At 54.7% G+C, this 27,882-nt stretch overlaps 9 protein-coding genes across 9 annotated transcripts; 5 read left to right on the top strand and 4 right to left on the bottom strand.

Annotated features, from left to right (window-relative positions):
• The first annotated feature begins 1,739 nt into the window (after positions 1–1,739).
• TRAVEDRAFT_72852 (uncharacterized protein) lies at positions 1,740–4,285 on the top strand. Its single transcript, XM_008041736.1, has 22 exons — positions 1,740–1,930; positions 1,980–2,064; positions 2,121–2,134; positions 2,184–2,225; positions 2,291–2,353; positions 2,473–2,493; positions 2,560–2,574; positions 2,646–2,671; positions 2,727–2,761; positions 2,824–2,848; positions 2,904–2,915; positions 2,972–2,987; positions 3,047–3,089; positions 3,154–3,254; positions 3,313–3,359; positions 3,411–3,423; positions 3,481–3,508; positions 3,557–3,614; positions 3,672–3,696; positions 3,753–3,861; positions 3,931–4,108; positions 4,166–4,285. The coding sequence occupies exons 1-22, from the start codon at positions 1,818–1,820 to the stop codon at positions 4,168–4,170; spliced, it is 1,074 nt and encodes a 357-aa protein (XP_008039927.1). The 5' UTR covers positions 1,740–1,817; the 3' UTR covers positions 4,171–4,285.
• A 1,221-nt stretch (positions 4,286–5,506) lies between these two features.
• TRAVEDRAFT_72851 (uncharacterized protein) lies at positions 5,507–8,105 on the top strand (the record flags this gene model as incomplete). The annotated part of the gene is made up of 23 exons (XM_008041735.1): positions 5,507–5,640; positions 5,690–5,756; positions 5,831–5,844; positions 5,897–5,938; positions 6,004–6,060; positions 6,119–6,128; positions 6,193–6,210; positions 6,276–6,301; positions 6,360–6,385; positions 6,441–6,475; positions 6,537–6,561; positions 6,620–6,631; positions 6,688–6,703; positions 6,760–6,802; positions 6,874–6,974; positions 7,030–7,076; positions 7,129–7,141; positions 7,205–7,232; positions 7,281–7,338; positions 7,402–7,426; positions 7,484–7,604; positions 7,673–7,853; positions 8,071–8,105. The coding sequence occupies 23 exons, from the start codon at positions 5,507–5,509 to the stop codon at positions 8,103–8,105; spliced, it is 1,134 nt and encodes a 377-aa protein (XP_008039926.1).
• A 1,343-nt stretch (positions 8,106–9,448) lies between these two features.
• TRAVEDRAFT_48960 (uncharacterized protein) lies at positions 9,449–11,762 on the bottom strand (the record flags this gene model as incomplete). Its single annotated transcript, XM_008041212.1, has 22 exons — positions 9,449–9,634; positions 9,697–9,823; positions 9,891–9,915; positions 9,971–10,028; positions 10,081–10,108; positions 10,171–10,183; positions 10,243–10,289; positions 10,349–10,449; positions 10,504–10,540; positions 10,595–10,610; positions 10,667–10,678; positions 10,737–10,761; positions 10,814–10,848; positions 10,917–10,942; positions 11,002–11,027; positions 11,085–11,102; positions 11,161–11,170; positions 11,228–11,284; positions 11,347–11,388; positions 11,439–11,452; positions 11,533–11,611; positions 11,665–11,762. The coding sequence occupies 22 exons, from the start codon at positions 11,760–11,762 to the stop codon at positions 9,449–9,451; spliced, it is 1,080 nt and encodes a 359-aa protein (XP_008039403.1).
• Positions 11,763–13,070: 1,308 nt separating this feature from the next.
• TRAVEDRAFT_72850 (alpha/beta-hydrolase) lies at positions 13,071–14,479 on the top strand. The gene is made up of 5 exons (XM_008041734.1): positions 13,071–13,467; positions 13,529–13,739; positions 13,801–13,935; positions 13,995–14,097; positions 14,169–14,479. Exons 1-5 carry the CDS (start codon positions 13,151–13,153, stop codon positions 14,384–14,386), a joined length of 984 nt encoding a protein of 327 aa, XP_008039925.1. The 5' UTR covers positions 13,071–13,150; the 3' UTR covers positions 14,387–14,479.
• A 401-nt stretch (positions 14,480–14,880) lies between these two features.
• Positions 14,881–17,202, top strand: TRAVEDRAFT_48958 (uncharacterized protein; the record flags this gene model as incomplete). Its single annotated transcript, XM_008041211.1, has 21 exons — positions 14,881–14,902; positions 14,954–15,014; positions 15,073–15,151; positions 15,211–15,224; positions 15,372–15,431; positions 15,499–15,508; positions 15,568–15,585; positions 15,657–15,762; positions 15,820–15,854; positions 15,909–15,933; positions 15,994–16,005; positions 16,070–16,085; positions 16,149–16,188; positions 16,264–16,364; positions 16,424–16,470; positions 16,527–16,539; positions 16,594–16,621; positions 16,678–16,735; positions 16,797–16,821; positions 16,904–17,024; positions 17,089–17,202. 21 exons carry the CDS (start codon positions 14,881–14,883, stop codon positions 17,200–17,202), a joined length of 1,005 nt encoding a protein of 334 aa, XP_008039402.1.
• A 328-nt stretch (positions 17,203–17,530) lies between these two features.
• Positions 17,531–20,583, bottom strand: TRAVEDRAFT_59414 (uncharacterized protein). Its single transcript, XM_008041733.1, has 22 exons — positions 20,329–20,583; positions 19,804–20,263; positions 19,676–19,754; positions 19,591–19,604; positions 19,496–19,537; positions 19,388–19,444; positions 19,319–19,328; positions 19,242–19,259; positions 19,164–19,189; positions 19,075–19,100; positions 18,987–19,021; positions 18,906–18,930; positions 18,832–18,843; positions 18,753–18,768; positions 18,554–18,700; positions 18,441–18,490; positions 18,374–18,386; positions 18,289–18,316; positions 18,179–18,236; positions 18,083–18,107; positions 17,874–18,003; positions 17,531–17,804 (listed from the first exon to the last, which is right to left on the bottom strand). The coding sequence occupies exons 2-22, from the start codon at positions 19,872–19,874 to the stop codon at positions 17,682–17,684; spliced, it is 1,005 nt and encodes a 334-aa protein (XP_008039924.1). The 5' UTR covers positions 19,875–20,263; positions 20,329–20,583; the 3' UTR covers positions 17,531–17,681.
• Positions 20,584–21,086: 503 nt separating this feature from the next.
• Positions 21,087–23,439, bottom strand: TRAVEDRAFT_72848 (uncharacterized protein; the record flags this gene model as incomplete). The annotated part of the gene is made up of 5 exons (XM_008041732.1): positions 21,087–21,702; positions 21,758–22,284; positions 22,356–22,712; positions 22,766–23,270; positions 23,329–23,439. 5 exons carry the CDS (start codon positions 23,437–23,439, stop codon positions 21,196–21,198), a joined length of 2,007 nt encoding a protein of 668 aa, XP_008039923.1. The 3' UTR covers positions 21,087–21,195.
• A 487-nt stretch (positions 23,440–23,926) lies between these two features.
• TRAVEDRAFT_126290 (uncharacterized protein) lies at positions 23,927–24,911 on the bottom strand (the record flags this gene model as incomplete). Its single annotated transcript, XM_008041731.1, has 4 exons — positions 23,927–23,969; positions 24,029–24,498; positions 24,590–24,699; positions 24,755–24,911. 4 exons carry the CDS (start codon positions 24,909–24,911, stop codon positions 23,927–23,929), a joined length of 780 nt encoding a protein of 259 aa, XP_008039922.1.
• Positions 24,912–25,512: 601 nt separating this feature from the next.
• TRAVEDRAFT_125317 (MBOAT-domain-containing protein) lies at positions 25,513–27,727 on the top strand (the record flags this gene model as incomplete). The annotated part of the gene is made up of 10 exons (XM_008041730.1): positions 25,513–25,750; positions 25,804–25,871; positions 25,927–26,301; positions 26,358–26,474; positions 26,527–26,673; positions 26,728–26,925; positions 26,981–27,304; positions 27,363–27,510; positions 27,565–27,631; positions 27,688–27,727. The coding sequence occupies 10 exons, from the start codon at positions 25,513–25,515 to the stop codon at positions 27,725–27,727; spliced, it is 1,722 nt and encodes a 573-aa protein (XP_008039921.1).
• Between the last annotated feature and the right edge of the window lie 155 nt (positions 27,728–27,882).

The raw sequence follows: 27,882 nt of genomic DNA, 5'->3' as shown, positions 1-27,882 counted from the left end.
TCGCGCCCTCCTCGTACAGCCGACCGCGGGCGTCCCGTTGGACTGTAAACCCGTTGGACCGTAAACGCGACCCCCTCGCGCGATTTCGGGCATCATTTTGGCTGGACGCTCCGCCAAAAACGAGCCCGCCGCAGCTAGCTGCGACCCGGGACGTTTACAGTCCCATCGTGGGAAATTCACAGTCCACCGGCCCTCCGCACTCCCTCCTCGCCTCCCTCTCTTCCGCGCACTCGCGCGGGCCTATGCTTGCCGACGGCGGGGCTGTAGAGCGTGCGCGCACCATTGCGCGACCTTTTCCCGGCCTCTAAAGCACATATATTTGAGTTATTAGCTTCGTTTTCAGAATTCTGAGAGAAATGTTATGAGAACTTTCCCTTTGAGCTCAACTTGGGCTCAAAAATTTCTATGCTTTCACACAAAATATCACCAATCTTAATTATGGTCTCTGCCACACCATACATTAATTAAACACACAAAGAGCACCGAACAGATGGGTATAGTAGACTTGCGCTTTCGCGCGCGCGTGGGCGCTTATTTCGCCGACTCCGGGGGGGCCCGCGCGGGCGTTTGTGGACCGTATATTTAGCTTACATCAGCTCGCTTGGGACCGTAAACGAGCTGGTGGGCAACTCTGCTTCTTGGCGCGATCATCCTCTGCGGTTTCAAGGACGGTGTGCTTTTTGGATCACCCTCCGCGTTCCTAGGCTTGTGGAGTCGATACTCTCCGTCCTCGTGCATCATGCATGGCGTGACCTTCTATCTCACTGTAAGACACATTCCAGAAAGACTGCGCTGCACGCAGGACCGGTCGTCGGCCTCGCTCGACATATTCCCTTTACTCAGAGTAAAACGCCGACACCGGGAAGTACGACACACTCGTGAGCTCTAGTTATACTGTTATGTCTTGTCTGTTAACGAATCAATAGATCGTCAGCACAAGAAGCTGGGGTAGGTTGGGGTCCTGCGTCGACTAGCGACGGGCCCATGCCGTCAGCTTTAGATATTCCAACAGAAGCTCCCGTGGGCGGAAGATGCCCTACTTGTCTACCGCCGGCGACTAAACCGGAATTTCTAGCGAACAAGAACATCAAATTCACCGATTTCTCCAGCTTTCCACTTTCCATCTTCCCATTGCCGTACTACATACGGGCGCGCTAATGTTGTCCACATTGTGCCGCCGAGGACGCCTGTTGCTGCACGAGCCCCTACTACGCCTGCGGGATACCCATTCACGCCTATGTAGAAGTCACCGATCATCGATGCTGCCATTGCTCTTACATAGGCAGCCTAAATTCGGGGATCCGCCACCGACCCTTGGCAGTATCCATCGCATGCACAACGCCGCTTCCCTTTCTCACCGAAGCTCTGTGGTGCCGTTGCCGACCAGGGGCAAGTCAAAATCGGGGTTTGTTTACCGTTTTGCGGGGGCCCTATGACGATGCCCGCATCTAACCGCTCGCGCGCAGCGCTCAAAAGCACGGGCGTTAAATGCGAATTCCGACCTGACCCTGGTCGGTAACGGTACCGTTGCGGTCGAATTCTGCACGCCCGCACTGAAGGCACGGATGCCATGACATTGACCGTATATCCGGCGGGCGGCGTGGGCGCCCCACATGGACGGCCCCCTCTGTTCGACAGGAATATAACAAGACACCCGTCGCTCGTCCTGCGATATCCTGCCTTCCCTCCGCGGTCGCAGCGTGCTAAGCCCTCCTCTGGTTCAGCTCCCCTCCTCCCTTCGTGTTCACTCGTAGACTGGGTACCGGTTGCCTCTCGTCGCCTGAGTTTTGCGCTTCTGTGAGGCACTCCGTACAACGATGGCTACCCCGAACGCCACGTCTGGTCCGTCTGCTGTACTTGCTCCGCCCGCGGTACCTGCACTCGACAACACGTATGGGGTTCTGCTGCTCGGGACGAGCTTTGGGCTTCTGTGAGAACCATTTTATTATTGTTAGAGCAATCGTGCTAACCCCTAGCAGCTTGCAGGGAGTCATAATGCATCAAGGGTATCGCTACGCGTGCTTGCCAGCATACAAGCAGGATTCCCTGTACACCAAAACCATGGTAAGTGGGTCATGGTAGCTGTGAGCATCGTCGCTGTGGCTGATTTTCTGGCGCAGGTTGCTCTTGTGCTGTAGGTCCCTGTCAATGTCCTGAAGCTCCCGTTCTCACATCGGCCGCAGTATCTTGGAGACCTGGCACTCTGCAATTTCGATGCACGCAGTGTAAGTAGCTTCGTGGAGGCGCTTTACGAGATCCACTTGGGCTGACTTTGGTGACACCGTTGCAGGTACTTCTATTTGACGACCAACTACTTCAATCCTGCGGTCCTCTTCCAAGGCGTGTGGTACGTGTCGCGTTCGTCCTGGGATGCAAAGAGGTACTGATGTTAGATACAAATCTTTAGGTCCGTCAACGTGAGTAACAGCCCCCTCTCCTCCTGCGTTGAGCTCATGCTCATTGATTGGCGAGCAGCTTGTTCCAATGGCCACAGTCAGTCTTACCTTCTAATCCTCGTGGGATGAGAGGTCGTGCTGACCTCATGCTCCTCATTGGCAGGGTGTTGTCATCGCAGTATCTCAAAGGCGGGCCCATACTCGCGCTCAATGCGGAATCGAAGTACTCACTAGCTCATGCGTTCATAGCTTCTTCGCGCGTCGCCTTTGGCTGGGTGCGTTGAAAGGCGATATTTGTGCACGCCTCCAACCCGTTCTGACTCTTCTTAGTTGATCGCAAATTCAGGCCATTGGTTGTCTTCGTTGTGAGTCCAATCCGCCGCGTCTGCGCCCCAAAGCACCCCTCCTCAACTAATTCCCGCTTAAGATCTTCCTCCTCCTTGGAGAAGCAGGTATGTTTCGGGTCATTTGTGTTAGAGACACTAATGCCTCATGTTCAATCTTCAGCGCTTTCTACCAGTACGTATATTTTCGCCATGAGCTACCGAGTATACGGTGATGCTAATTCCACTTAGCTATCTCGGTCGAAGCGTACGTCACCGTCACAGTCGCTGTGCTCCGACGCGGCAACCCTGACACATTACTGGCAGTTTTATCCAGCCGAACCTCGTCACCTTCGAAAGCGTCTCTTCGGTATGTTATTCGTCCACTGTTGATGCTTATCAGAAACGGTGCACTCATACAGTCCTGGGGGTAGTGGATGGTGAACGCGACACTGGGCATGATCATCGCGGCGGATGTCCTTCTCACCACGCTCCTTACCATCGTCCTGAGACGCAGTCGAACAGGCTTCCAGTCGTACGCTCATAACCCTTGTCCGTCATGTACGATATCTTGCTCAACCGATACACTGCAGTACGGACTCGGTGCTGAACATTCTGATCGTGTACACCATCAACACGGGTGCGTGCTACATCATCTTCACATTTCCGCGCTATGCTAACATTCGTTCAGGGCTTCTGACTGGGTACGCTTCCTTCTATTCTCCCGGTTGCGCTGTTGTCTTATTCCGCTTCGTGCATAGAGCGCTCAGCACCCTCTCATTCCTTTTGGTAAGATCCTTGTTCCAATTCGCAGCCTGCACGTCTCACACGTCCCAGGCTATCTTTTTCCCACATACATTCTTCGCAGACGGGATGAACATGTGCATCGCTAAACGTACGTCGCACTCGTCGCACTTCATTTCCCGACGTCTATACCTAACGCCCACGGCAGTCTACGCGAACTCCTTACTCGCAGTGTATGTCACATACTCTTCGCACGATCGTATCGCACGACTCACCACACGCGCCTCAGATTGAACTCCCGGGACTTCTTGAAGGGTCATAGGACGAACGGCACCGGTCTCTCAGAGTCCGGCCGCCAACCTCCTGTGAGCCTCCACAATGTCACTCCTCGCGTGCAGGTACGCCCCCCTCCAACTGTGCACTACTGCGACGCCATGCTGATGTCGCCTTTTGTCTCGGTCACACAGCGCCAGAACACGACGACTTCCCGGGGTGCCATCGAAATCAAGCTGGAGAGGGACGTCGTACGCTCGTCGCACCCCAGCGACGAGCTGCGTCGCGACGAGTACGAGCTGGAGAAGATCTCGACGAGGTACCCCACGGGCGGCCTGAGCGGCGGAACAGCTCCCTCGTTTGAACCTCCAGGTGCGTACTGATCGTTATGTTTGTGACTCGTTGATTGAGCAGCCTTTATCGCTCTAGTGTGAGCTATGTTTACGAGGAAGCACCGTCGTGCCGAGGTGCTTCCCAGATGTACAATGTCGTATCCAACTGCGCGGACTAGTAGTTTAGCTTTATTTATCTTTATCGGACTGTACCCTGCCGAGGGAGGAATCCTCAAAAATGCTCTTGACGCGCGCTTGAAACTACTTGATCGCTCCTCCCACGGTGACGACGTTTTGAACGCTATGGTCATCATCTACTGTCTAGCCGCGTTTCTTCCTCTGAACTCATGACCTTACCAGCTGTATCTGCGCGCAGGGCAGACCTGTCTGGGCGTCGTCCATTCCTTTGGAAGGACTTGCCAAGTTTCCGAATTCGAATTCCATGCCCGACCCTCGGCCACTTCGGCAAATGTTCGTTCACAGCTGCAGACACCAGGGAACACAATATTGGGCCTCGTGAGTCTCCATTGGTTTAGTTGGATGGTCTATTTTGACCATCAAGCTGTCGGCATACTCCACGTTGAGCGATGCCAGTCCCCAACGAGTCGCTGCGTCCCAATTCAAATTGACGTTTAAGCATATCCCTCATGCGACGATACTCGCTGCCTCATATGGATATGTGCACTGCCAGACCAGCTGCCGCCGGTCTGGCTAACTAGAGTCCCGCATCGACTTCCGTCGGAACCTCATCGTCAGCTTCAGATGTTCCACCAGAAGCCCTGTGGGCGGAAGATGCCCTTTCCATCCACCGCCCGCCACGAATTGGACTTTCCAGCACACGAGCAGATCAAAATCGCCTTCCTCCGGCGTTCTGTTCGCCCATCGCCGTACTCTATACGGGCGCGCTAGACTGTGCTTCTCGGGCGCATGCCGCTCTCACTGCGCCGCCGCCGGAGACACCTGCCACCGGACGACGCTCTCCTTGTACCTGCGGAATCGCGCACTGGTGAGTGCTATAGAGTAATTCTATGACCACTTTAGTATGCCTTGTTAACAGGCATTAAGCAGTCGCCGGTCACTACTGACGTCTTGCCACAGATCCCTCCGCATGCACTAGGCCTGCTTCCCTTTCTCACCGAACTCTGTGGTCGAATTCTACGCCCCCTCATCGAAGGCACGGATGCCATGACTAGAAGATGGCTGCCGGCGGGCATCATCGGCGCTCCGCATGGGCGGGTCCCTACGTTCGACTGGAATATAATCAAGACACCTGTCGCTTGCCCCGCGACGCTCCGCCTTCCCTTCGCGGTTGCAGTCCACTGAAGCCTCTTCTGGCCCAGCTCCACTCCCCCGTTGTCTTCTCCCCTAGACCGGATACCGGGCACATCACCCTCTCATCGCTTGACTTCGGCCTTCCTGTGAGGCGTACCGTCCAGAGATGGCTACTCCGAACGCCACCATGGATCCTCAGGCTGGGGCGCCTGGCGTACCTCCCGGACTTGCTCCGCCCCCGGTACCTGCACTCGACAATACTTACGGAGTGTTAATGCTGGGGACGAGCCTGGGGCTTATGTGAGTCTATTGGTTCCTCGTATAAGATGAAATTGCTGACCCCCTGCAGATTGTATGGAGTGACTATGCATCAAGGGTACCGCTACGCTCGCCTGCCGGCGCACAAACATGATTCCGTATACACCAAAACTATGGCAAGTAGCTTTAGTCAATTGAAGAGATTGTTCCCGAAACTAATATTCTGGTAAAGGTCGCTATTGTGCTGTAAGTCCCCTGTCGATCTCCCGAAAAGGTCTCGTCTTCATGCCAGGTATAGCATCTTGGAGACATGGCACTCTGTGATCTCAATGCACGCAGTGTACGTGTCTGCGTGTGTGCGTTCCGCGAGATACGCCTAAACTAACTCTGGTAACGCCGTCTTAGGTATTTCTACTTGACAACCAACTATTTCAATCCTGTAGTTCTGTTTCACGGCGTGTGGTGCGTGCTGTGTCCGTTTTGTGGCGCAACACGGCATTGATGTAGACCTTTAAACCAGGTCTGTCAACGTGAGCAATGTCATTCCCAGTGTTCCTGCGTTCATTCCTTGACTAATAATTTTGCGGGGAGCAGCTCGTTCCAATGTTCACGGTTAGTCTTCCCTTTGATTGTCGTGGGACGGGGTAATGTGCTGATCTCGCGTTCTTTGTTTGTAGGGTATCATTATCGCAGTATCTCAAAGGTGTGCCCCTACTTACCTGTGTCAAACGAGTCGAGAAGTCACTCATGTATCAACACAGCTTCTTCGCGCGCCGTCTTTGGCTAGGTGCGTCGAATTTCAGTGTTGGTCTATCACTTTAACCCGTTCTGACTCTTTCCAGTCGACCGCAACTTCCGGCCACTGGTTGTCTTCATCGTGAGTCCACCTCGCCATATAGTTACAAAATCATTGCCTTATAAAAGGACTCCTGTACAAGGTCATCCTCCTTCTTGGAGAGGCAGGTGCGTTTCGGGCTCATCGGCATTGATATCCATCGATAGACTGATTCCTAATCCCCAGCATTCTCTACTAGTTCGTATTATTCTATCATGAGCTGTGGAGTATACAACCATACTGATTCCACTCAGCCATTTCAGTTGAGGCGTACGTTTTTACTTTGCTCGCCCTGCTTCGAGGCGCGGCATCTCACCTACGACCAGGTTTATTCAGCCGGACCTCATGCACTTCGAAAACGTCTCTTCGGTGCGTCACCTGCCAATGAGTTGTAAATTGTGGCCATCACAAACCACAGGCTGATACAATCTTGTGCATAGTGGATGGTGAACGTCGCACTAGGCATGATCATTACAGCGGACGGCCTGCTTACCACGCTCCTCACGATTGTCCTGAGGCGCAGTCGAACCGGGTTTCTGTCGTAAGCCCAAAATGCCTATCTGGCGTCGATATTGCGCTCAAGTCAAGCATCTCAGAACGGATTCTGTTCTAAACATTCTGGTCGTGTATACTATCAATACAGGTGCGGGTTAAGATCTGCTTCGCCGTCTCTCATCAAGCTGACAATTTTCCAGGGCTTCTAACCGGGTACTTAGTCGTTCTTCTCTTTTATCTCTCGTATCAGTTTTATTCACTCCATTTCGTTCACAGGACGCTGAGCACCCTTTCGTTCTTCCTGGTAAGATGATTGCCGTGACAGTCCGTCTGCGCAGCTCACACGTTCTAGGCTATATTCTATCCGCATACCTTATTCGCGGATGGGATGAACATGTGCATCGCTAAACGTATGTGGCACTTGACGCGCTTTATTGCCCGTGACCGTATATATGATCTGATGATCTTGGCAGTCTACGCAAACTCCTTACTCGCCGTGTATGCCCCTCCCCAACCCGTGAAGTCAGTTCGCGCGGCTCACCGCACGTGCTTCAGGTTGAACTCTCGGGACTTCTTGAAGAGCCAAAGGTCGAACCCGGGCAACGGTCTCTCGGGGTCCGGCCGTCAGCCCTCAGCGGGTGGCCAAAGTTCGAGCGCTCGGTTCACTTCCGTGCAGGTATGCTCGCTTTGCCGACACCATGTTATGTTCACATGCATGGCTTCTCACCGTCGTACCTTTATCAGAACTCGTCTACCTCTCGGGGCGCCATTGAAATCAAGCTCTCGAGGGACGTTGTGCGGGACCATTCATTGTACTCCAGAGACGACCCAACCCGTGACGAGTGCTACGAGCTAGAGAAGCTCCCGCCCAAACCTCCTATGAACAGCCGAAGCGCTGGGTCCATTTCCTCGTTTTTGCCTCCAGGTGCGTACTGTATATCACCATATTAGCGAAGAGTGACGAATTAAGCTGTTGATATACTTTAGTGTGACTTATCTATGTGCAAGCTACGCTGTCCTCGTCGATTTCTTGGTGTATAGTTTTCTTGTTTGGCTCGGGCTCGGGCTCGGGCTCGGGTGCATCCTACCGGAGCAGGTGTAACTTCTACGCAACGTGTATCTATTCGTAACATATCTTGTAGCGCTCTCGATTCTTGGGCTGCCGGTCATCGTGTGACCAATAGTTCTATACCGCAGGTTTAAAGGCCGGATATGGGTAATGTGGCGAACTCCTGCCCTCTGTATACGACGGACCTGATCGCGCGCTGGGGCCGCCTTCTCGGAACACAGAGGAGAGACAAGCCCCTCTACCCCATTTGAACTGCGCCGGACGGGGACGCTGTCGGGAGGTGTCACATATGTTAACTCTGATCATCTGTTCGGGGCTGTTCATCCCGCCCATTCGAGAATACAAGGTTGTGGGTTGGCGGTAGAAGACATCGCGCGTTGATATCGCCGGTGTCTGTATGTGTCACCGAGCTCGGCTTCGGCCGTTTGAGCATCGGAGGGCCTGCCTACAAGTGCTTCCGTCGCAGGTGTGCTCGACCACATCCGACAGCGCCCACCCGCATATCACGAACAACCCTAACATAACAACAGAAAATAGTACATGGAAACACATCCTGGCTTCTTGTGCCTCTTCGAACGCTCTTCATCCGACCCTATTTACCCTCGCCACGGGTACGCGACCCATCCTGCCTCGGACTGCCATGCCCGGGCGCGAAGTTCTATACCGGCGATGTCGTTTCCCTCATTCGAGTCACGGTTTCCTTCCCGACGCTCTTCTCCCCGAGGCCGAGAGGCGATGTCCGACCGGACTTCGAACCGTCATACGATACAGGTACCGTCCCGGCGGCGCTAGAGCACCGCCAGACAGACGCTGAGACCTGAGAAGAAGGGACAGCCCACTATCGCGTTTCGAGCCTGAGCCGACGATGGATGCAGGAGACAACCGTCCATTTGCACCTGGGGGCTCTTCCATGCTTGCACGACGCCGTCCGGTGATTGTTCGGTGGTCGAGCTCGAGTCGCAGACCGGGCAAGACTCAAAATCATCGACCATGCTCATGTGGGAAGCCAAAAAGCGGCGCGAGTTGAGTCTGGAGCATCGGGGATACGGGCGACGGCGACGAGGTGCCACTGGTAGATGATGTATCGGGCACGTACATGGCGGGTACCGAGTTCGTATACACTGTCATGGTCGCACGCTTAAGTTCGAGAGATGCGGAAAAGGATTCAGAAGGACGCACGACGTCGTCGTCCCGCGTCGCATGCTAACCCGAATAAGTATCTTCGTGCAATTATCGCACTGTCTGTGCCAATAGCTCGTATAGCAATGCGTGCACTCGCGCAGTATATATATCACAAAAGCGCCTGACAGAGCAATACAGAATAAATAGTACAAGGAAGTATACCGCGGGCGTCCTGGGCCTCTTCGAGACTGCTCCTCTGATCCTGTTGACCGAGACTCCGTTAAGCGTTAAGGTTTGTGACTACTCGGGTCTCGAGCTCCCATGCGTACCTAAACCGGGGACGCCGTGTTCACGATGAACGTGTCCATCGCGAACTCTTCCCTGCCGCCGTCCTTCTTTCCGTGTCCGAGGGGCGACTCCCGACCGGACTCCATACCACGCGACGCAGGCACCATCCCGGTGCCTCCCGTGGACTGCCACAGAGACGTCGGAACCTGAGATGGAGGGAACACGAACTTTCATATCATCTTGAGTGTCAGCGGACGACGGATACGAGACTGCGAGCGGGAACCCGCACCTGGGCCTGCACGGCGCTGTGGGACGCCTGCCCGGTGCCGGAGCTGAAGGCGGATGTCTGGCACAGCTCGAAGTCGTCGACCATGCTTATGCCGGTGCTTGAAGCCAGGGAGCGGCGCGAGTTGACGCTGCGACATTGGGGATGCGGGTCAGCAGGTCGAGGACGAAGTGCGAAATGCCTTATCGGGTACGTACATGGCGAGTACGGAGTTCGCGTATACTGTAAAACGCGTAAGCTCATGAACTGGGAGAGAATTGCGAGAAAAGGAACACACGTTTGATGTTGACAATGCTGATACCAGCGTATATGTAGTTGCCAGGCAAAATGAGTGCCTCGAGCGAAGTGTCAGACCACTGAGTACGAGCTGTGAATTGTGGTACTCACGAAGATAAAAGCCATTAACCCGGTAATACTAAATCAGAGGCCAATGAGATCCCGGGCCGTGCAGTATCTGCATTCGAGCCGTTCACCTACCCCGTGAGGAGACCTGTTGACGACATTGTATGAGAATGGACAGAACGCACAGAGACGCTTCTAAGTACATACCAGTATTGATCGAGTACACAATCAGCGTGTTGATCAAAGAGTCCGTACTGGAGTAGAAAATTGAGTCAGCGCTACGGGAGGGAGGTAGGGTAAATAATGAACTCACTGCTTGAACCCCGTACGGCTGTGCAGCAGTACATAAATGAGGGCTCCTGTCAGGAGCACGTCGGTGAGGATTGCGCATCCGTATGCTGCGGAGGCAATCCACTATGCGTTGCGGTCAGAAATGGGGGAACACAAGCACCGTACGATCATGCCTACGCTGAACCGCGCGAAGTCCGAAAAGCTCAATTCGAAGCTGTCAGCTTGCTAATCAATCCCGTGAAGAGGATGGAAGTGCATTTTGACTGACGCTTTGATTGTCCCGACTGAAATTTGACGTGAGGAAAGTATTCAATGGAAGGGATGAGGTATCGCAACGCACTGATATCGAGGCCTGACACAAAATGTAGGGTAAGACAACCATCCGCCGCCACAGCGACAACCAGACTTACCGAAAGTTCCGAGCATCCCGAGTACCTATCACTCGTGTGGTCAGCAAACATCATGCCCGAGAAACCATGTCTCTCACAGCAAGAGCGACAATCCAGTGGGTCTTCGTTTGGACTGTTCCATGTCGCACGAGCTATATGAGCTAATGTAGCGGTGACCCGAATATGGACCGGAGGACTTACGAAGGAAGACGCGCCGCGCATAGAAACTGTGTGGTGACCATTACTCCGATAAGCCTCAGTCAGGTACCTTCGCGGGTTGACCCACCCTTGGCACGGTATAGTTGCTAATCCCTACGGGTTGTGAGTTCTACACGAATGCCCAGCACTATGCAACTTTTGCGGACGCACCGTGATGATTATATTGACCTGTCGCATCGGGTTGACACAAGAGAGGTAGCATTTCGAAAAACGACGGAACACTCACTTTGTCGCTCCTATAGTGAAAATCAAGATAAGTGAGCGATGTGTTTAGGGTGATTCCTACTACTCACCAGTGCCCGGCGTTGATCAAATTAGGTTTGAAGTAGTCTGTGATGAGAAAGTGATAACTAGGGCGAGATGGTCGAACAATGATTTGTGAACCGAGTTTTACAGAGGTATAGGTACTCACCATGCTATAATCCATATCATAGTATGAACCGTCTCAAGCGTCCTGTAGACTCACATAAGATATGTGTGGTACACTGGGCTCCACGGACTCACAGAATATACAAGATCTTCGGGTTGATGGCAATGTGCGTACTCAATGTCAGCGTACCACACCATGGAGTCGGAAAGGCGAAACGGAAATGCTCACGAAAAGCTTGAACGGTATGGGATCCCGAGGGTACAGCCGGAAGTATCTGTACGTCTGGTGGACGGTAAGCCCATATAACCTGCACAAGATTTCAGCCAGCACATCATGTTCAACCGTAGAATGTATACTCACATGCCACCAAGGAAGGTACCGAGCAGCATTGCCCCATAGCTGTTGTCCAGAGCGGGTATGGCAGGCAACGCGCCTTGGGAGCCCTGGGGGGTAGCCATGATTACCAGTCGGGTCAGGATAGGGACACCAAGACGTACGTGTACTTATAGGCCGCGTAGGCATGGCCGGACTCTTTCATCCTCGAAGCTGTACCAGAAAGCGCACCTAGTGGAGTCGATCCTGGAATCGGCGTGCACACGCAGGAAGGATAGAACCTGATCTCCTTGGGCATGGGGCCCGTGTATTGAGTGAAATGATACTGACCCAGTGGTCTCCGAAGCCGCGTCGCTGACCCAGATCAACGTTCAACTTTGACGCCGCCTGTGAGCGGGGTGTAAGATATCAAGAAGTCGACGCCATACAACTCTTCCCAAAGATCCACTCTAAGAGCGCAAAAATAACCATTTAACATTGAAAATATGCTCAGTGCTCCCACACGTGTCGCGGGGAATGGCCTGGCTCGATGTTCTCGTAAGCAAGAAGGCCGAAGTATGCAGATACGATGAATGATAACGCTGTACTTACCCTGAGTAAAGTAATGACTTTCTTTGGTCTATGCTGGACCATCGAAGCGGGTGTTGTACACATAGGAATGCTTACACGGCCGCGGGAGCGCTGCGAGCGGCGCCGGTCACTTTCGGGGAGGCAATCAGTACTTGTAGGTATACTTTGTGCGCTTCTATGCATCCCGGAACCGCCTCACTATGATAAAGTTCAGCTAACTCTCTCCACAGATGGACGTGCCCCGACAGTTTATATTTATGACTGACCTGCTCGGTCGCGGGCAGGACAGCCTGAGGGCCAGAGGATCGAGGCCCTGTGGCAGCTGACTTGTTCCTGCGACTGGAGATAGCGACGACCCGTTCCTTTGGGGGCTGCCAGGAGAGACACCACCTAGCAATGTAGAATGCACTTCCGAGAGCAAAATTCGATAGCGAGACCCATATACAGTGATATCGACAAGGAGTTGTGGTCCAAAGTCATACCGTGTTCAAGGGAGCCTCGCGAGGATGTGGTTAACTATCCTCAATCCACGTGGCAGACGAGTAAGACCCCGTGGACCGAAAAGACGTCTGGTACACTGCGTGCCACCAGATTCCCACCCTGACTTTGTCTCCTCGTCTCTCTCTCACTCCCTCGACGGCCGGCTCATGCTTTCTGACTCATGTCGGCCCCGCTGGCCAAGCTCCGACCGAGTGTTTATGGCAGCAAGACGCATTCTCAAGCCAATCGTAACCCAGCGCCCACGCATTCGCAGGCGCGCTCTGTAGATCGCAGCTTCAAATTGATTTCGAAATTCGCACAGGGTCTCCTATGCCCATCCCTCTCCTCTATATAATGGACTTGGACGCCGCACAAGGCTGTAAGTGTGGTCGTTTTCCCCCCTTGACAAGATCACCCTCGTCCGCCTAGAGGAGACAGCGCCAGGCTAGACAGTATCGCCAATATGGACGCCGCTCTCTACAAAGAACTGCTCGTCCAACGTGGTCTGACCTACCGCTACTATCAGTCTCCTTCCACGCACGGAAAGCCCACTTTAGTCTTCCTGCATGGCTTCCCATCGACCGCGGCAGACTGGCAGAAGCAAGTGGCCTACTTTCAACCGCTCGGCTACGGAATACTTGCACCTGATTTGCTGGGCGCGGGAGGCACCGCTAAGCCTCTCGACCCCAAGTCGTTCCGGTTGAACGACATGGCGCGCGATGTCATGGACATCCTCGCCGCCGAAGGAATCGACAAGGTGATAGGCATTGGTCACGACTGGTATGCGTATCCTCTTCCTCGCCGTGTTGATTTACACCGACTAACGATCGACTCGATGCAGGGGCTCCGTGATGCTTGCTCGTCTTGCGCTGTTGTACCCGGACACGTTCCACGCCTACGCCTGGATGGGGCTCGCCTTCATGGCGCCGTACACCACCGAGTTCGACCTCGACGCGACAATGACGCAAATCAAGGCGGCGTTCGGGTACGAGGGCTGCGCGTACTGGCAATTCTTTCTTAAAGACGATGCACACCGCGTCATCCAGCAGCATGTGAGCCTTCGTCTGCGTCTCTGTTGGCCGTACGTGGCGCTCGGGCTGACCTGCGCACTAGGTCGACAGCTTCTTGCAGCTGGTGTATCCGAACGATCCAGACGCATGGCTCACTCACATCGTGCTGCTGGGGAAGACGGCGGAATGCGTAGAGGGCGACCTGCAACTTGGCCGCCCGTCCTACATCGACGACCAGGTCTGCAAAGCTCTGCTATATAATCCTGATTACGCTACTTACACACGCTGATCTCGCAGATGTACGCCGCGCTCCGTGACAACATTCTCACAAACGGCGTCCAGTCGTCGTTAAAGTGGTACAACGCGCAGGCCGAAGGCGTCGACCTGGAAGATAACCGCAGTAAGTACACTCCAGGGCTTGGATGTTGGTCACAAGGTGGCGATTACTCATGGGTATCACTCGTGAACCAGAATTCACCGAAGACGACCTGAAGCTCCGGGCACCATCCTTCAACGTCCTCCCTCTCAAAGACGCCGTGTGCCCGCCCCAGATCGTCAAGTCGACCATGCCAAAGTACGCGTCGGACATCGAGTTCCTCGAGGTCGCGAGCGGGCATTGGCCCCATCTTCAATGCGCTGAGGAGGTGAACGTCGCCCTCCACCGCTGGCTAGAGGCCCGGGGATGGTGAGCAACTGTTGTCCGGGCGAGCGACGTACGAAGCTGCAATACATGTATCTCCGGTGTTCCCTCTGTATCATCATGTTGCATGGGTTGTTTCACGCCTGTTCCGCGAGAGCGCACTCATTGGTTGAGAACGCCGCCCTGGAAGACATACGCTCTCTCAGCGCACAAAACACTCCTGTATAATCCACGAGGACGCTCTATGGCATTCGAAGAGTTATGCATAGGGTAAGCTTGACTAGTCCATGTGTTTCCGTCAGCCGTATTAACGAGATGTAGTTCAAGAAATGTGGGCTTCCGGCATATAGAATATCGCCGCCTGTGCCTGGAATCATAACGCACCGGAGCTAGTTGCGAGCAACATCTGTGAAATGCAGGTGCGTTGCTGGAGTTTTTGCATCAACATCCCGATATCATTCGGTGCGCGCCTGCTTCACCGATATTTGAAGGTGGCTGGGACATAAAGGCGCTCCGTCCCCGCCCTCTCTCTGCGCTTCCAGCATGACGTCTATACACTACCCTCGTTCGTCAGTAGGAGTACCTGCGACTAGTGCTTTTACTCCGTCACCGGTAGAGCTCCCTGCAGTAGATAACACTTATGGGGCAGTGCTCATCGGGGCCTTCCTGGGGCTCATGTACGTCTCACAAGTGTGCGACTCGGCGAGGTTACGACTTAACTCCTTTTTCTTCTAGCCTTTACGGAGTCATGCTTCTCCAAGTTTATACATGCACGCGGCGACAACTCGCGGACGCGCTGTACCTCAGATGCTATGTAAGCCTTCTCTTCCCTTTCTCTGTACAGCACGTACTCTTCACTGACGCACCAAGTAGGTCGCCTTCATCGTGTGCGTAAAACTCATGTGGTATTTCGCCTCACCACACGGTTTATTTGACTTGCAGTGCCATCGGATCATTGCTTACCGTCCAAGTTATACACATGAGGTTTTCCTGTCTCACCATTGTGCTCCCAGAGTACTTACGCAGCGTCTCAGTTACTGGAACTTGGTTGAGCACTACTTTCATCTGTCCCCCCAAGCCGTCATCTATCTCTGGTAGGTTTCATGGTTCGCTCCACGCGGTCTAGTTGATAACGTCTGTCGCTGGTTTAATTTTCTACAGGTCCACCAACGTAAGTGTCCTCAGACCATCCGCTTACTCAGCTACTATTTGCTGTATGTCATACTATAGCTCCTTCCGATTTCGACGGTGAGATTTCCCTTACTTCTTCGATCAGTGGCGTCGTGGAGGGAATATTGACCGGGTATCGATTACTTCAGGGACTCGCTATCGTTGCCTGTCAATGGCAAGTTACATGCATCAGACCCTCCCGAAGATCGTTCACATACTATGCACATAGCTTTTACACGCGCCGTGTCTACATCTGTGAGTATGTCGCTTTCTTCGCTCTACTTTGGGGAATTAACTTCTGTCTGGATACAGTCCAGAAACGCTTTAAGCCTCTTGTTGCGGTCTTAGTGAGTCAAAGACGCTGATACGACGAGCGGCAGTAGCTGATGAGCTCGAGGAAGGCAGTGTTTTTCTTGGGGGAATTGGGTGCGTATGCTCCCAAACAATCGCTAAAACGTTCGCTATATATATCTAACATGCACATAGGACTTGCAATTCGTGAGGCCTCACCAACGTATGACAGTTCCTGCCCCGCGCTGACCTTCCACCTCGTCTGCTCAAGTGGATACAATATATCTGTAAGCGACCCCTCATCCTGTCCCACTTGCCCTTTCTCACATGTGACTCTGCGGCATGATCAGCTACGTCCACCCGAACTTGACAACATACCACAGAGTGGCGGTAAGCGATACCAGCGGCAACTGAAATATCGGATCCAATCTCTGGCGTGATCATGAGCTAACTCTTTCACCACAGAGGCTGAATTCAGCGGTATACGCGCTGGCAGTGACCGCAGATACGATACTAACCTCCGTGCTCGTGATAAACCTGCGTCGAAGGAGGACAGAGTTTCGTCGGTACGCCTGCCGGTCAGCCCGGTCGCTGCACATGGCGATTGACTTGATATATTCCTCAGCACTAACTCTACTATCAACGCGCTCATAGCATATGCCGTGACTACGGGTACGTGGAGGATAAGCTTTCCCGCCTGGCTAACAAATTGACACGCACTTGCACAGGGCTTCTTATCGAGTATGCAGAGCTACCCTCAGATTTCTCTTGCCTAACTTCTAGACGCACATTTAGCATGGTCAGCATCGTATCCCTCGCATTGGTGAGTCTCCGAATGCGTTACGTCTACCATGATCACCGGCTCACTGAAGGCCGCAGGCCTGGATCATGCCCGACAACTTCATCTACGTCGGATGCAACATCGTCTCCACATATCGTAAGAGTACCCTTCATCACGAAAAACAAATACCTTAGCTTACCATACACATTCACGCTAGTGTACATAAACTGTGTCCTAGGGACGTGAGTAGTATCGCTATGTGACTCCAAGCAACCCCCCCCCCCTTGCTCCGGGCTTACGCTAACGCTTCACCCTCGCTCCTAGGCTCAATGCGCGGCAGTCGCTGTCTGGACAGCATAACGGCCTCTCCCAGCCCGACGGCTTGATTAACCTATCGTCTCTCGCTCAGCGTAGCGACACGAGAACAGGCTCAGCGTTAGATCCAGTGAGTGCTCGCACTCCACATACGTTCACACGTCGCTCGCGCTCACCACCTCAAACGCCCTCAGACCCAGTGCGAAGAGAAACACCCCAACATCCTGCACATCGAAACATCTGCACCCCATGCGCCGGAACAGCGAGAATTCGAAATGCCCGTCTATCCGGCGGCATTGGAGGTTTAGCACTCGCGCGCGCTCTCTGTCTGTATTTATCTGGGGCATGGGCTGGGCCTACGCCGACCAGGAGCATATGCGTTCGCCCGAAGGTCGTGCAGCGAACCTTGCTGTTACTCTATTTGTAATGCCATGTAGTTGTCTGAGCCCGATCGGTGCCTGCGACGGTGCTCACTTGCTGGCCGCGGACTGGTTTGATGGGAGTCGCAAGTTCCATAAAGTTGCACACGCAGGCAACGTTGAAGTTCTTGCGATCCACGACGTTCGAAGGGAACCCTGTTTTGACGACCTAGGAGTTTTACAAGATACTAACGACACCCGCAAACCTCTGTTGACTGTGACAATCGATGTCATGGTTGATACAGTATTACACCTCATGATAACTTAAGTTCTTGAACCCTTCGTAGCATCCGCCATCAGACACTGTCCATGAAGCTCTTGGTTGATACCCCCTTCAAGACGCCACAGCACTGTTCGGCACCTGGGAATCACAAGGGGAGCGACGCCGCAACCTTGCGGTCGTACACCATCCCGCTCTCGCGGTCGCTGTGGCCATCCGTATCGATCTCCGCTGCGACCTTGATGTTGATCACCGGGGGCGCCTCCGGCATCTGTCACAGAGTCAGCGACGTGCGGGATTACCGCAGGTGGCGGGTGCGGCGGGGCAGAGAGAGACGCACCCGGGGGACGTTCCACTGCTCGACAGCGGCGATCTGATTCGCGCGCGAAAGGATGTTCATGCCGAGCGCGTTGTCGCCGGTGTCGAAGATCTCGATTCCGCGGCTCACGAGCAGCTTGCGCGAGTTCAGCCTGCGCGCCCAGTGTCAGTGATGATCGCGCGCGTGTATGGCGTCGTAGGCGCGGGCGAGGATGGGGAAGCGGGACTTACACTGCGAAGAGCGTGACGGCATACACTGTTACGAGAGAAGCGGGGATGACGGTGAGCGATGCGGCACGATGCACACCTACGAGCGGGTAGACGTACTCTTGATCGCAACCATCCCGGTAGCAGCCCAGTAGAGCCTGTACGGCCACGCTATGGACTGCGCACGGCGTCAGCTACTCTGAGAGTCTAATATCTAGCGAAACACGTACCAAGATCGCAGCGATGCCGTGAACCAGTCTGAAAGGTATATTAGTATCAAGCACTATGATCACGCTGCATTTGGTGAGAACGAACCCAGTCAAGAAACCTGCGGGCAAGAGTAAGCGACTGGCTGACTAAAACGTCCGAGCGGGACGCGTACCGGTGTTGAGAATGTACAGCGTGGCGGTGTCCAGCTTCGACGTGTCAGAGCTACAGGACAAGTGTCAGCGTATTCCCAATGTACCCACATGTGTGGATAGAAGCGGTGCTTACCCCTGCTGGCTGTTCGCACGCGTGCGCGGTAGCGCGAAGATGATTGCGCCCGAGAGCATGAGGTCGGCTGCGGCGGCGCACAGCAGCGAGGCGAAGCTGATGTATTTCGTCTGGTCGGTGAACGTCGAGATCACTTGCAGGTGGAAGCTGGTCTTTGGACTCAGGTAGGGAGTAGAAGGAAGGCGAGATGAGGGCTCACGTTTCATAAGTAAGGTCTGAAGATGTCGACAATCATCAAGTCAGTCAATGGGGAGAACTTTGGATGTAGATGGACGAACATATGCTTGTGCCTGCATAAATTACCCGCAAAATCAGCAAAGTGGCCAGGTAATACAACCAGAGAGGGCCGTACCGACATGGCCAAGAAGAAATACAGTCTGATTTGAAGATAGCTTAGCACGACGCGCATAGTGATGATGGCGACTGCACTTACCGCGAGGATAGCAACGACTTTCGACATGCCACCAACTAATAGAGCGAAATGAGATCGTGTCCGTAGCATGAAGAGGACGCATGCATACTCAAATATACTCGACGAGCGAAGAAGCTGGGTAGAGAAGCCAATGATGAGTTTCTGCACCGATGAGGAATGTGGCGAGCTTCGACGCACGCTTGGGCAGACAAAACGACGAACGCCTAGGCAAAGGTAAGGATCGCATGGCAATTGGAATTAGTGACGACCACTTACAGCTATCGTCGGTATGATCTAGGACAAGAGACATTGGCGTTATGTCTTGCTAATTCGATAGCGCATGAAATACGTACATTCAATGACCTAACGAGGGCGCAGGGATTGAGCGGTTCTTCCACACATAGCGCGTAAATGCCACTCACCAGATACCTCTCAAAGCAGCGTTGGGGTTGAAGTAATTCGTTACGAGATAGTAATAGCTGCCCTAGTCGTCAACCTAGCAACGGCCTATTCGTACACTGACAGCTCACCATGCGTGCATTGGCATGATCGTGTGGATAGTTTGTAACAGCCTACTCTAACGTATGAGTCGACCCGCATGCTGAAGGATGGGCGGCGTACTCACATCACGATAATCACCTGAAATACCAGCACCGGTAGCGGGAAACGATTGACAAGGGCACTATAAGGATCGTAGTGGATGTGCTTACCAGGACCTTGATTGATAGGTTGTCTTTGGGATACAACCGCACGTATCGATATAGCTGGAGGGCACATATCCCGTACAATCTGAGGTCGAGTCAGCCCCACTCCGATCCGGGCTGTGAGTGATACTCACATTAAACTGAGGAACGTTCCGAGGCTGAATGCACCAATGGTGTGGTCGAGGGTCTCCTGTGGGGCAGCCATATTGTCCACAAGCGAGGCTGGAGTCGCGGCCGGTGGGGAAGGGAAAGCTCGCGTCGGCTGCGGGGATCAGGTTGTCCAAGGTACGGGCGACCCACCTTAAACGAGCCACAGCGAAGAAGGTTTGATAGTAGACAGCGTCTGGCACCTTCGGAGAGCGAAGGTGATGCATCCGATGCACCTTCGGCAGTGCCAGCGCCCACCGGGCGGCGTGAGTTTTGCATGGGCGACTATACGGTGTGTCCGAAGCTCCACGCCGGATCCTGAGCGCTGAACGTCGCCCTGGGCGGCCAACCCACGTCGCAGTGATCATCTGTAGGTGGACAAACAACACTCGGGCGTGGTCCGTTGCACGGAAGTGGCCAAGAACAGGCTCCGCAGCAACGCCGCATCTACGTAAAGTGTTCTTCAGTAAGGGAACATCTTCAGCGTCGGAAAATGGAGGGAATGCCCTTACCGTATATGGGCCAGTTAGCCGCCATGGAAAGGCTTGACAGATGCTAGATGCCAATGAAAATGCAAAGAACTGAGGCGCGGGAGTGCGGCGTCATTGACTTAGCTGCCGCAAGCCACGAGGCTGAGGCACTCTCACACCACGCCAATTCATATACTCACCGCACTCTGTTCCATGATGTACGGGGTGTCCCCGCGGCGCTCCCCCTCGACAGGTACAGGAAGTGCACAAATGACCAAGAGAGGTGCTCTGGAGGCCGAAGATTTGTCGTTGTTCCAGAGTATCGGCGCACACGAGCGCGCAGACGGCCCATCTCGGATGCATCCTGTTCGTAGTTTACTTCTTCTGATAGATCCCGTTTCTGCCTTGCGAGTCCGTAAGCTCTGCGTGTCTGTGTACTGTATAAACCTGGAACTGCGCGCCTCGAAACCGGAGAGAAGACTCACTGGGTTCTCCAAAAGTGGACGATCCCGTCGATATCCGGGATTCCACCCACGTTCCACCGGTCGCGCGAAAGCCGCACTGTCAGCGATCAAACGATACAGAAGTCCGGTGGAGGGCGTTCCGCGGGACAAACAAATTGTAGTGGACTGTCAGGACGTGCTTGTGGCAGGACGCAAGCTTCGAAGCGCCCATTTACTGCACTGCAAGTTCGCTTCACCTCGTGCAGTCGAGAGAGCAACACCAGGGAGCAATGCAACTTTTCGCGGGCACTATGTGCACAACCCCTGAGCTCTATCTCACCCAGCTACACATAAACCGTTCACACCAGTGCCGGGTAGTAATGTTACAAACAACAATCGCATATCCAATCCGTCCAACTCCGTAGTACCATGATACACAAACACTGCCATCCCATTCCCTCGCCGGCTACGGCCATCCGAAGAGAGCACGCTGCGGCACCTCGCTCCACTGCACGTCGCTTGGGCCCTTTACGTCCCACTGCGCCTCAAGCGTGATCTTCTTCCCCGGCGGGATCGCGCACACCCACTCATACAGCCCGTCCTTCTCGCCGCCCTTGCCGTCCTCGACCTCCGTCCAGCGCGCCTTCGCCGTCACACCCGCCTGCGCCTCTGCGAGCTTCATCGCGACCTCGGCGCCCTGTATGGCCTCCGCGAGGCCCGCGGGCTTGCGCAGCATCACCACGACCTGCAGGTCCTCGTTCCCGAGCGGGATGGCGTCGCGCACGACGAGCTCCGTGACCGCGTGCGCGTGCTGGTTCGCGATGGTGGTAATCGCTGTGCGCGCGATGGTCTTGTGCGGTTCCGCGAAGTTGCGTCGGGGTTCGTGCTCCGTCTTCGAGCTCTGCCGGTACGTGACCTTGAGGGACGTGTCCACCCCGAGCACGCACGGGAAGCTCTCGTTCACCGCGATGAACTGCCAAAGCCGTCAGTGTTCTGCATGGATCGACCATGTGAAGCGAGCGACGTACATCTACCGAGGTCTTCGTGACAAAGCTGTCGTCCATGAACACGCTCACAGGCCCGGCGAGCAACTCGTACTCGCTCGTGTTCTTCACCGTGCCCACGATGAACGCCGCCTGGCTCTGCTGCGGCACGCACACGTACTTGAGCGCCGCCTTGAAGTCGAGCGCCGCGATCGTCAGCTTGTGCGCCTCGCCGTCGCTCGGGAGCGACACCGTGCCCTCGACGCGGTATGCGAGCGACAGCGCATTGCGGTTCGGCGCTGGGGCGGGCGTGGGCGGCGCCTCGTCCTGCTCCGTCGTGTCTGCAGTAGTGCCAAACAAACCCCCTGGAGCTTGCGCTGGCGCAGTCTGGCCCTGGGCAGTGCCGAATAGGCCCTGAACAGTCGGCGCCGGTGCGGTCTGTGTCTGCGCCTGGCCAAACAGGCCACCAGCTGGCGCTGGCGCGGCCTGGGTTTGGGCGTTGCCGAAAAGGCCTCCACCTTGGGTAGGTTGGGCCTGCGCCGTGGGGGCCGCACCAAATAGCATGCCTCCAGCTAAAGTTGCCCCAAAATGGTAGATGTGAGACCAACAGAATCAAAGATGCCATGAAGGAAGAGATACGTACGTCCTGCGAAGCCCTGATTCGCCTGTGTTGGGGCTGCTCCGAAAGCGCCAAATGCGGCAGTAGTCGGGGCTGGCAGACTCTGCCTAAGGGCTGGCCCTGCACCGAAAGCTGACGTCGCGAACCCGGACCCCTTCGCAGCGCCTACCCTGATCTTGAGGGGCAGGACAGAGGGCACGGAGAGCCGCCATTGGGCTTGCGTAGTGGCCATGCTCAGGGTAAGCGTTGCGTCTGTCCAGTCCTCCCCGGTGCTCTGGGAGATCGTCGCGCAGTAACGCAACGACACGTCCGCAGACGGTCGACCGTCAGCTGTCGTCGCATGCAGATCATAGTACGGCTTCCAGGAAACCCCCGACACGACTGTACAGGATGTATATCAGCTACGCGCGATGCTACAGCAACTAGTCACTCACGGTACGTCAACTTCAGGTCCACCTTGCTATCGCTCTGGGCGACGATTGTGGCTACGATCGTGGTGGTCGCCTCGCCCTTGCGCGCGCTGCGCAGGAGCCATAGGCTTTTCTCGAGCGCGGCAATCTTCGCATCCAGGTCCCGCAATGCCGCTTCTGCTGCGATCTGCCGCTTCACGAACCCATCCACGAACCCAAGCAGCTCCGCGTGCCAGTTCGCGGTGTTGTTCGCGCCCTGCGGCGGCGATATGATCGCGCGCCCGGCATCGTTGAGGAAACGGACCTCTTGCTGCCGCACCTCGCGCTCTGCCGCGAGCGCGCGGGTCGAGGCGAGGTTAGCTTCGATCTGGGACGAGGTCACATCGTCGCGGAGGTCGGGCGCGTCGTGTGGGTGTCGTCGGCAGACGACGTCGAGCACGCGCACGCCGTCCGGCGTCCCGCTGATCCTGGGAGACTCGGAGTCGGCGTCACTCGATATGCCCTTTATGGTGACCACGTTCTTGCCGCTCTGGACGTTGCTAGGTAAGTCTTCATGTACGAAGAGAACAGAGTGGAGATGAACTCACCTTAAGCTCGAGGGCGAGTGTGCGCGTCACCTCTGCCGTCGACGACTGGAAGATAGTCGCGGACTTAACAGGCGCAGATAAAGTACTTATTTTGATCTGGTTCACGAACATGATGGTGCGAGAGGAGCAGAGTATCTTTGTTGGCAGATGGAGCTCTCTTAAATGCCGCAACACCGGGCGCTTGTGGTGGCCCGGAAGCCGAAGGCTATAGTGACTCGTGCATCCGCAGACCCTAAGTGCTGCGATAGAATGTCCTCACCGAACGCACTAGGTGTGCTAAAGGATATGGCATGACAGCCTCAGCGCCCATGCGACAGGACGGGCTACAGGTTAACACAGCCACGACACGGCCACACTGTCCAGAGCCTCAGGTACCTTTTGGCGGCCAACGAGGTTTCGTGTCGCATGTCGACATTCTGCCGATATAACCCATAATGTCCTTCACGCTTCGGCCACCGGTGATTGATGGAGGAGGGGAGGAAGCAAGCCTGGGCGCACTCCAACATCAGCATCGGAAGTACTTCTGACCTACGATTCTACTGTCGACGACACCAAGATGCAAAAAAGGACTCAATCGTACAACAAATGATACTCGCAACTACGCCGCGTTGACCTCCAACTCCTCCAGCCGTGTGATTTGTCTGCAGAGGAATTAGCTGGTTTAGCCACACCACCAGACGCGTGCACAAACAAGACGTACCTGTCCCGAATGGCCTCTTGCCACCGCTGCAGCTTCGCGATCTCGTTGACCTGGAACCCGAAGATCCGTGGTCGGTATCTGTCTGCCTTCAGCGCCACGGCAGCCGTGCTGCCCGCCTCGCCCACGCCCTCAGCCTGCGCGTCTTGCTCTTCCCTGACTCGCCTACTGCGCCTGCTTCCCTCGATGTCGGCACCACGTCCGGGAAGACCGAGCTCCACGGGTCCGCTCTTCGGGGGAATGAGGTTGGGGTAGACGAGGAAGAGGAGATGGGGGAAGGAGGTGCCGAAGTACGCCCCGTCGATCGAGCCATGGCGGGAGGACTTGGGTGAGTAGATGTCCTCGCAGCGCCCGCAGTAGAGCTTCACAGATTTCTCGTACGGCACGTCTGTAAGACCAACGGGGAGGAGGGGTTGTGATTGGCAGAGCACGCGTGGGCAGCGGCCGAAGTCTGCGCGCTTGTACTTCTCGAGCTGTGGAGCGACAAGAAGCGTGAGGGGACAAAGGTGGAGAGCGTGATAGCATGGGTAAGAGAGGAGATGAGAGGTAAAGCATGTTACACACCATCTTTGCCAGGCCTCTCGCCGTTACGATCCATCTAGCGTGGATGAGCCCATAGAGGAGACGAGCCTGGAGGTCGAGGTTCCCGCGAAGGTCATCCTGGATCTCCTCATCTGGGATGTACAGTATAAGCGCACGAGATCATAAAGTCAAGGTCAGGCTACACACCCAGGTTGTCCGTGATCATGTCCAGTGCCTGCGCATAGTGCTGCACCTCCGTGTTGAGACCCGTCAAATTGAATCGGTCTAGAATGTAGTCCTCTTCGACCTCGCAGAAGTACTCATTGCCCTTCGACGACAAGAACCACGAGATCCACTGTAGCATTCGTTAGACGGTGTCCGGGTACGTTTTGTGGGATGGTGGAGAGAAGTACCGAGCTAGAGCTTCCTCAGAACATCCGTCAAAGACGAGCGATTGGAGTAAAGGTCACTCACTTGGAATAGTCGGACCCGGAGCCCGTCGAGACTTCTTCCACTGAAGAGGTAGCCAGATTAGTCCAAGAAGTGAATATACCGGTGACCCCAGGGTACTGACTGCTGATGAAAAGGAGGGAAGAGGAAGAGAGGTCTAGGGAAGGTGGTAGGCGGAGGCAAGAGGCGGAATGTCAACTGAATACAAGGAGCATTGATTGCTATTGATTGATCTCGTTGACCTGTTGAACTACACTTGCTTATTTGCTTCTTACTCGATTGGTACATGATCAGTATTTGTCAGTAGCTCGCTACCCTTTGGCTTACTCCGGTGACCAAAGCCGGCTTATTAGCCAAATAGCACACCGGAATTTCTAAGCGCCTCATCACGGTCAACGCCTTCTGCTTCGTACCTTGCGCGTGTGCCTCGCCGCGGAACCTGCTCATGTGGACAATAACTTTCTAAGGGACTACATTCGTGCTGTACCTACATGCTGGGCGACGCTGTGGTGACGATGCCGACTGACCTGCGCTCGACCGCAGCCTTTGAGCTGGACTCGCCCGAGCTGCCTCCGCCGGAACCAAAAGGTCTCGCCAGACTTACGGTGACCATACCCTCCTCGTACAGTCCGCAAGTGAAGGTTGCGCCGCATCCCTTGCCGCGATGGAGGACACCGGAGTTCATGGTTTACTACGTGGTGTTCGTTCTGGTGGTACCTATGATGGCCTGGATACCCTACAGCCTCAGTTCCTGTGAGTACTTCTTCGACTCCCTAGCGAGAAAGGATTGGCACTGAGCGACGCAGCTTCACATCCTAACTATCCTTTCTATGAGAGGCGGTTGTCACCCGGGTGGATGTTCGGCCGGAGAGTGGTCAGTACACAAAGGAGTTCAGTGTGGTCGTCATAAATAATAACATTGGACCCAGGACAACAGCGACAACCAGTACCGCTCCTTCCGATCTGGACTGTCATCTCTGGTGCTCCTCGCCAGTGCATTCCTCGGCCTGAAATACTTGTATACCCTGGTCGCCCGCCAGACTCGCCATGCTTCAGATAACTCTAACTTATTCCAAGTCCCTTTCCTGGTCGCTTTCTCGATCGCCATGCTCTTCGGCCTTCACGGCCTGAGTGCGCTGAAAGTTCTCTCCATCCTTGCGCTCAACTACGGCATAGCTAAGACGTCCGCGGGATACAAAGCAACTCCCGCGTTGACGTGGGTCTTTAATGGCCTGGTCCTATTTGCGATCGACCGCAACTCAGGGTTCAGCTACGCCTCACTGCATCCATACTTGTCTGCTTTGGTACGTCGATATATCAGCCCCTACTGCGTATCTGACCTGACCAGCCGTCCCCGTAGGATGCTTGGAAGGGAGTATACCCGCGGTGGTGGATCAGCTTCAACATCACGATGTTGAGGCTCATCTCATTCAACATGGACTACCATTGGGCATGCAGACGCATCGGTCTCCCTGACGTAAGTGTCGCGGTAATTGGGAAAAGGTACATGTTGACGCGTCCGGTTCCAGACAGGCAGTGCGATGCTGGACAAGCAAAGACCGCGTGTCCCGCATTCGCTGGAGCTCTACTCGTTTGCGAATTATCTCGCCTATGTGCTCTATCCGCCGTTATATATCGCGGGCCCAATCATGACCTTCAATGACTTCACGTGGCAGGTAATTTGTTCCTGCATCAACAATTTGTGTCTGTGTTGACGAACTGCGATATAGCTGCGGCGACCCTTATCTATCAGCCCGCGGTCCAACTTAGGCTATCTCGCCCGGTTTACAGCATGTATCCTGACACTGGAAGCTGTCCTGCACTTCATGTATGTCGTTGCTATCAAGGACACCAAAGCATGGATCGGTTACTCAGCAGCTGAGCTGTGTCTGGTCGGCTTCTGGAACCTCATCGTGGTCTGGCTGAAGGTAATTTATGTCCAGTTTTGCGTAGCACCTTGAATCTCGCTCATGTTCCTGTCAGCTTCTCGTCCCATGGCGCTTCTTCCGCTTATGGGCACTACTCGGCGGCGTAGACCCTCCGGAGAACATGGTGCGCTGCATGGCGAACAACTATTCGACGCTCGGCTTCTGGCGCGCATGGCACCGGAGCTACAACCTCTGGATAACGCGCTACATCTACATCCCGCTCGGTGGCACGCGCAACCGCGGGTACACGGTCGTGCTCGTCTTCACGTTTGTCGCGCTCTGGCACGACCTCTCCTTCCGTCTGCTTGCGTGGGGTTGGCTCGTCAGTCTGTTTATCATGCCGGAAATCGCGGCGCGCTATCTCGTCCCTGCTTCGAAGGTACGTTCATAATTCAGCGTAACGCGCGGGGTGAGTGGAAGGCTGATGGGCGGCGCAGTACGGGGATAAGTGGTGGTTCAGACACGTCGGCGCTATTGGCGCGGTATTCAACGGCTTGATGATGATGGCAGCGAACCTCATCGGGTTTGTTGTTGGCACAGATGGGTTGAAGTACATTATTCACCAAGTGTTCGATACCTGGGAAGGTACGCCCGTTCTCGCATGCGCCTGTGTCTCCTCCTGAGCATATTCTTGTACAGGCATCCGCTTCCTGATATTCTCGTGTGTCTGTATATTCGTTGCTATCCAGGTCATGTTTGAGTACAGGTGCGTGCTATCCTAGACCTCCGTCCCTGACCGCGCTAACTAGTGTACGTTAACAGAGAAGAGGAAGAGCGGCAAGGGATCGCTCGGCGATGCTAACGCGGACTTGTAGGTGGCCAAATGGACTGTCGCTCGGGCGATGAGCTGCTATTGTACTTCATGTTAATCGTAGACCTATGTATATACCGTACTCCAGTAACGTATCGCATAGCTGCGCAGGTTGTCATTCTCGAAGTTTCGAACGTACATAGCTT

This window comes from Trametes versicolor (assembly GCF_000271585.1).
Source record: "Trametes versicolor FP-101664 SS1 unplaced genomic scaffold TRAVEscaffold_7, whole genome shotgun sequence".
NCBI classification, from domain to species: Eukaryota; Fungi; Basidiomycota; class Agaricomycetes; order Polyporales; family Polyporaceae; genus Trametes; species Trametes versicolor.
The sequence above is the reverse complement of the archived record's forward strand: the minus strand, read 5'-3'. Positions and strand labels throughout refer to the sequence as shown.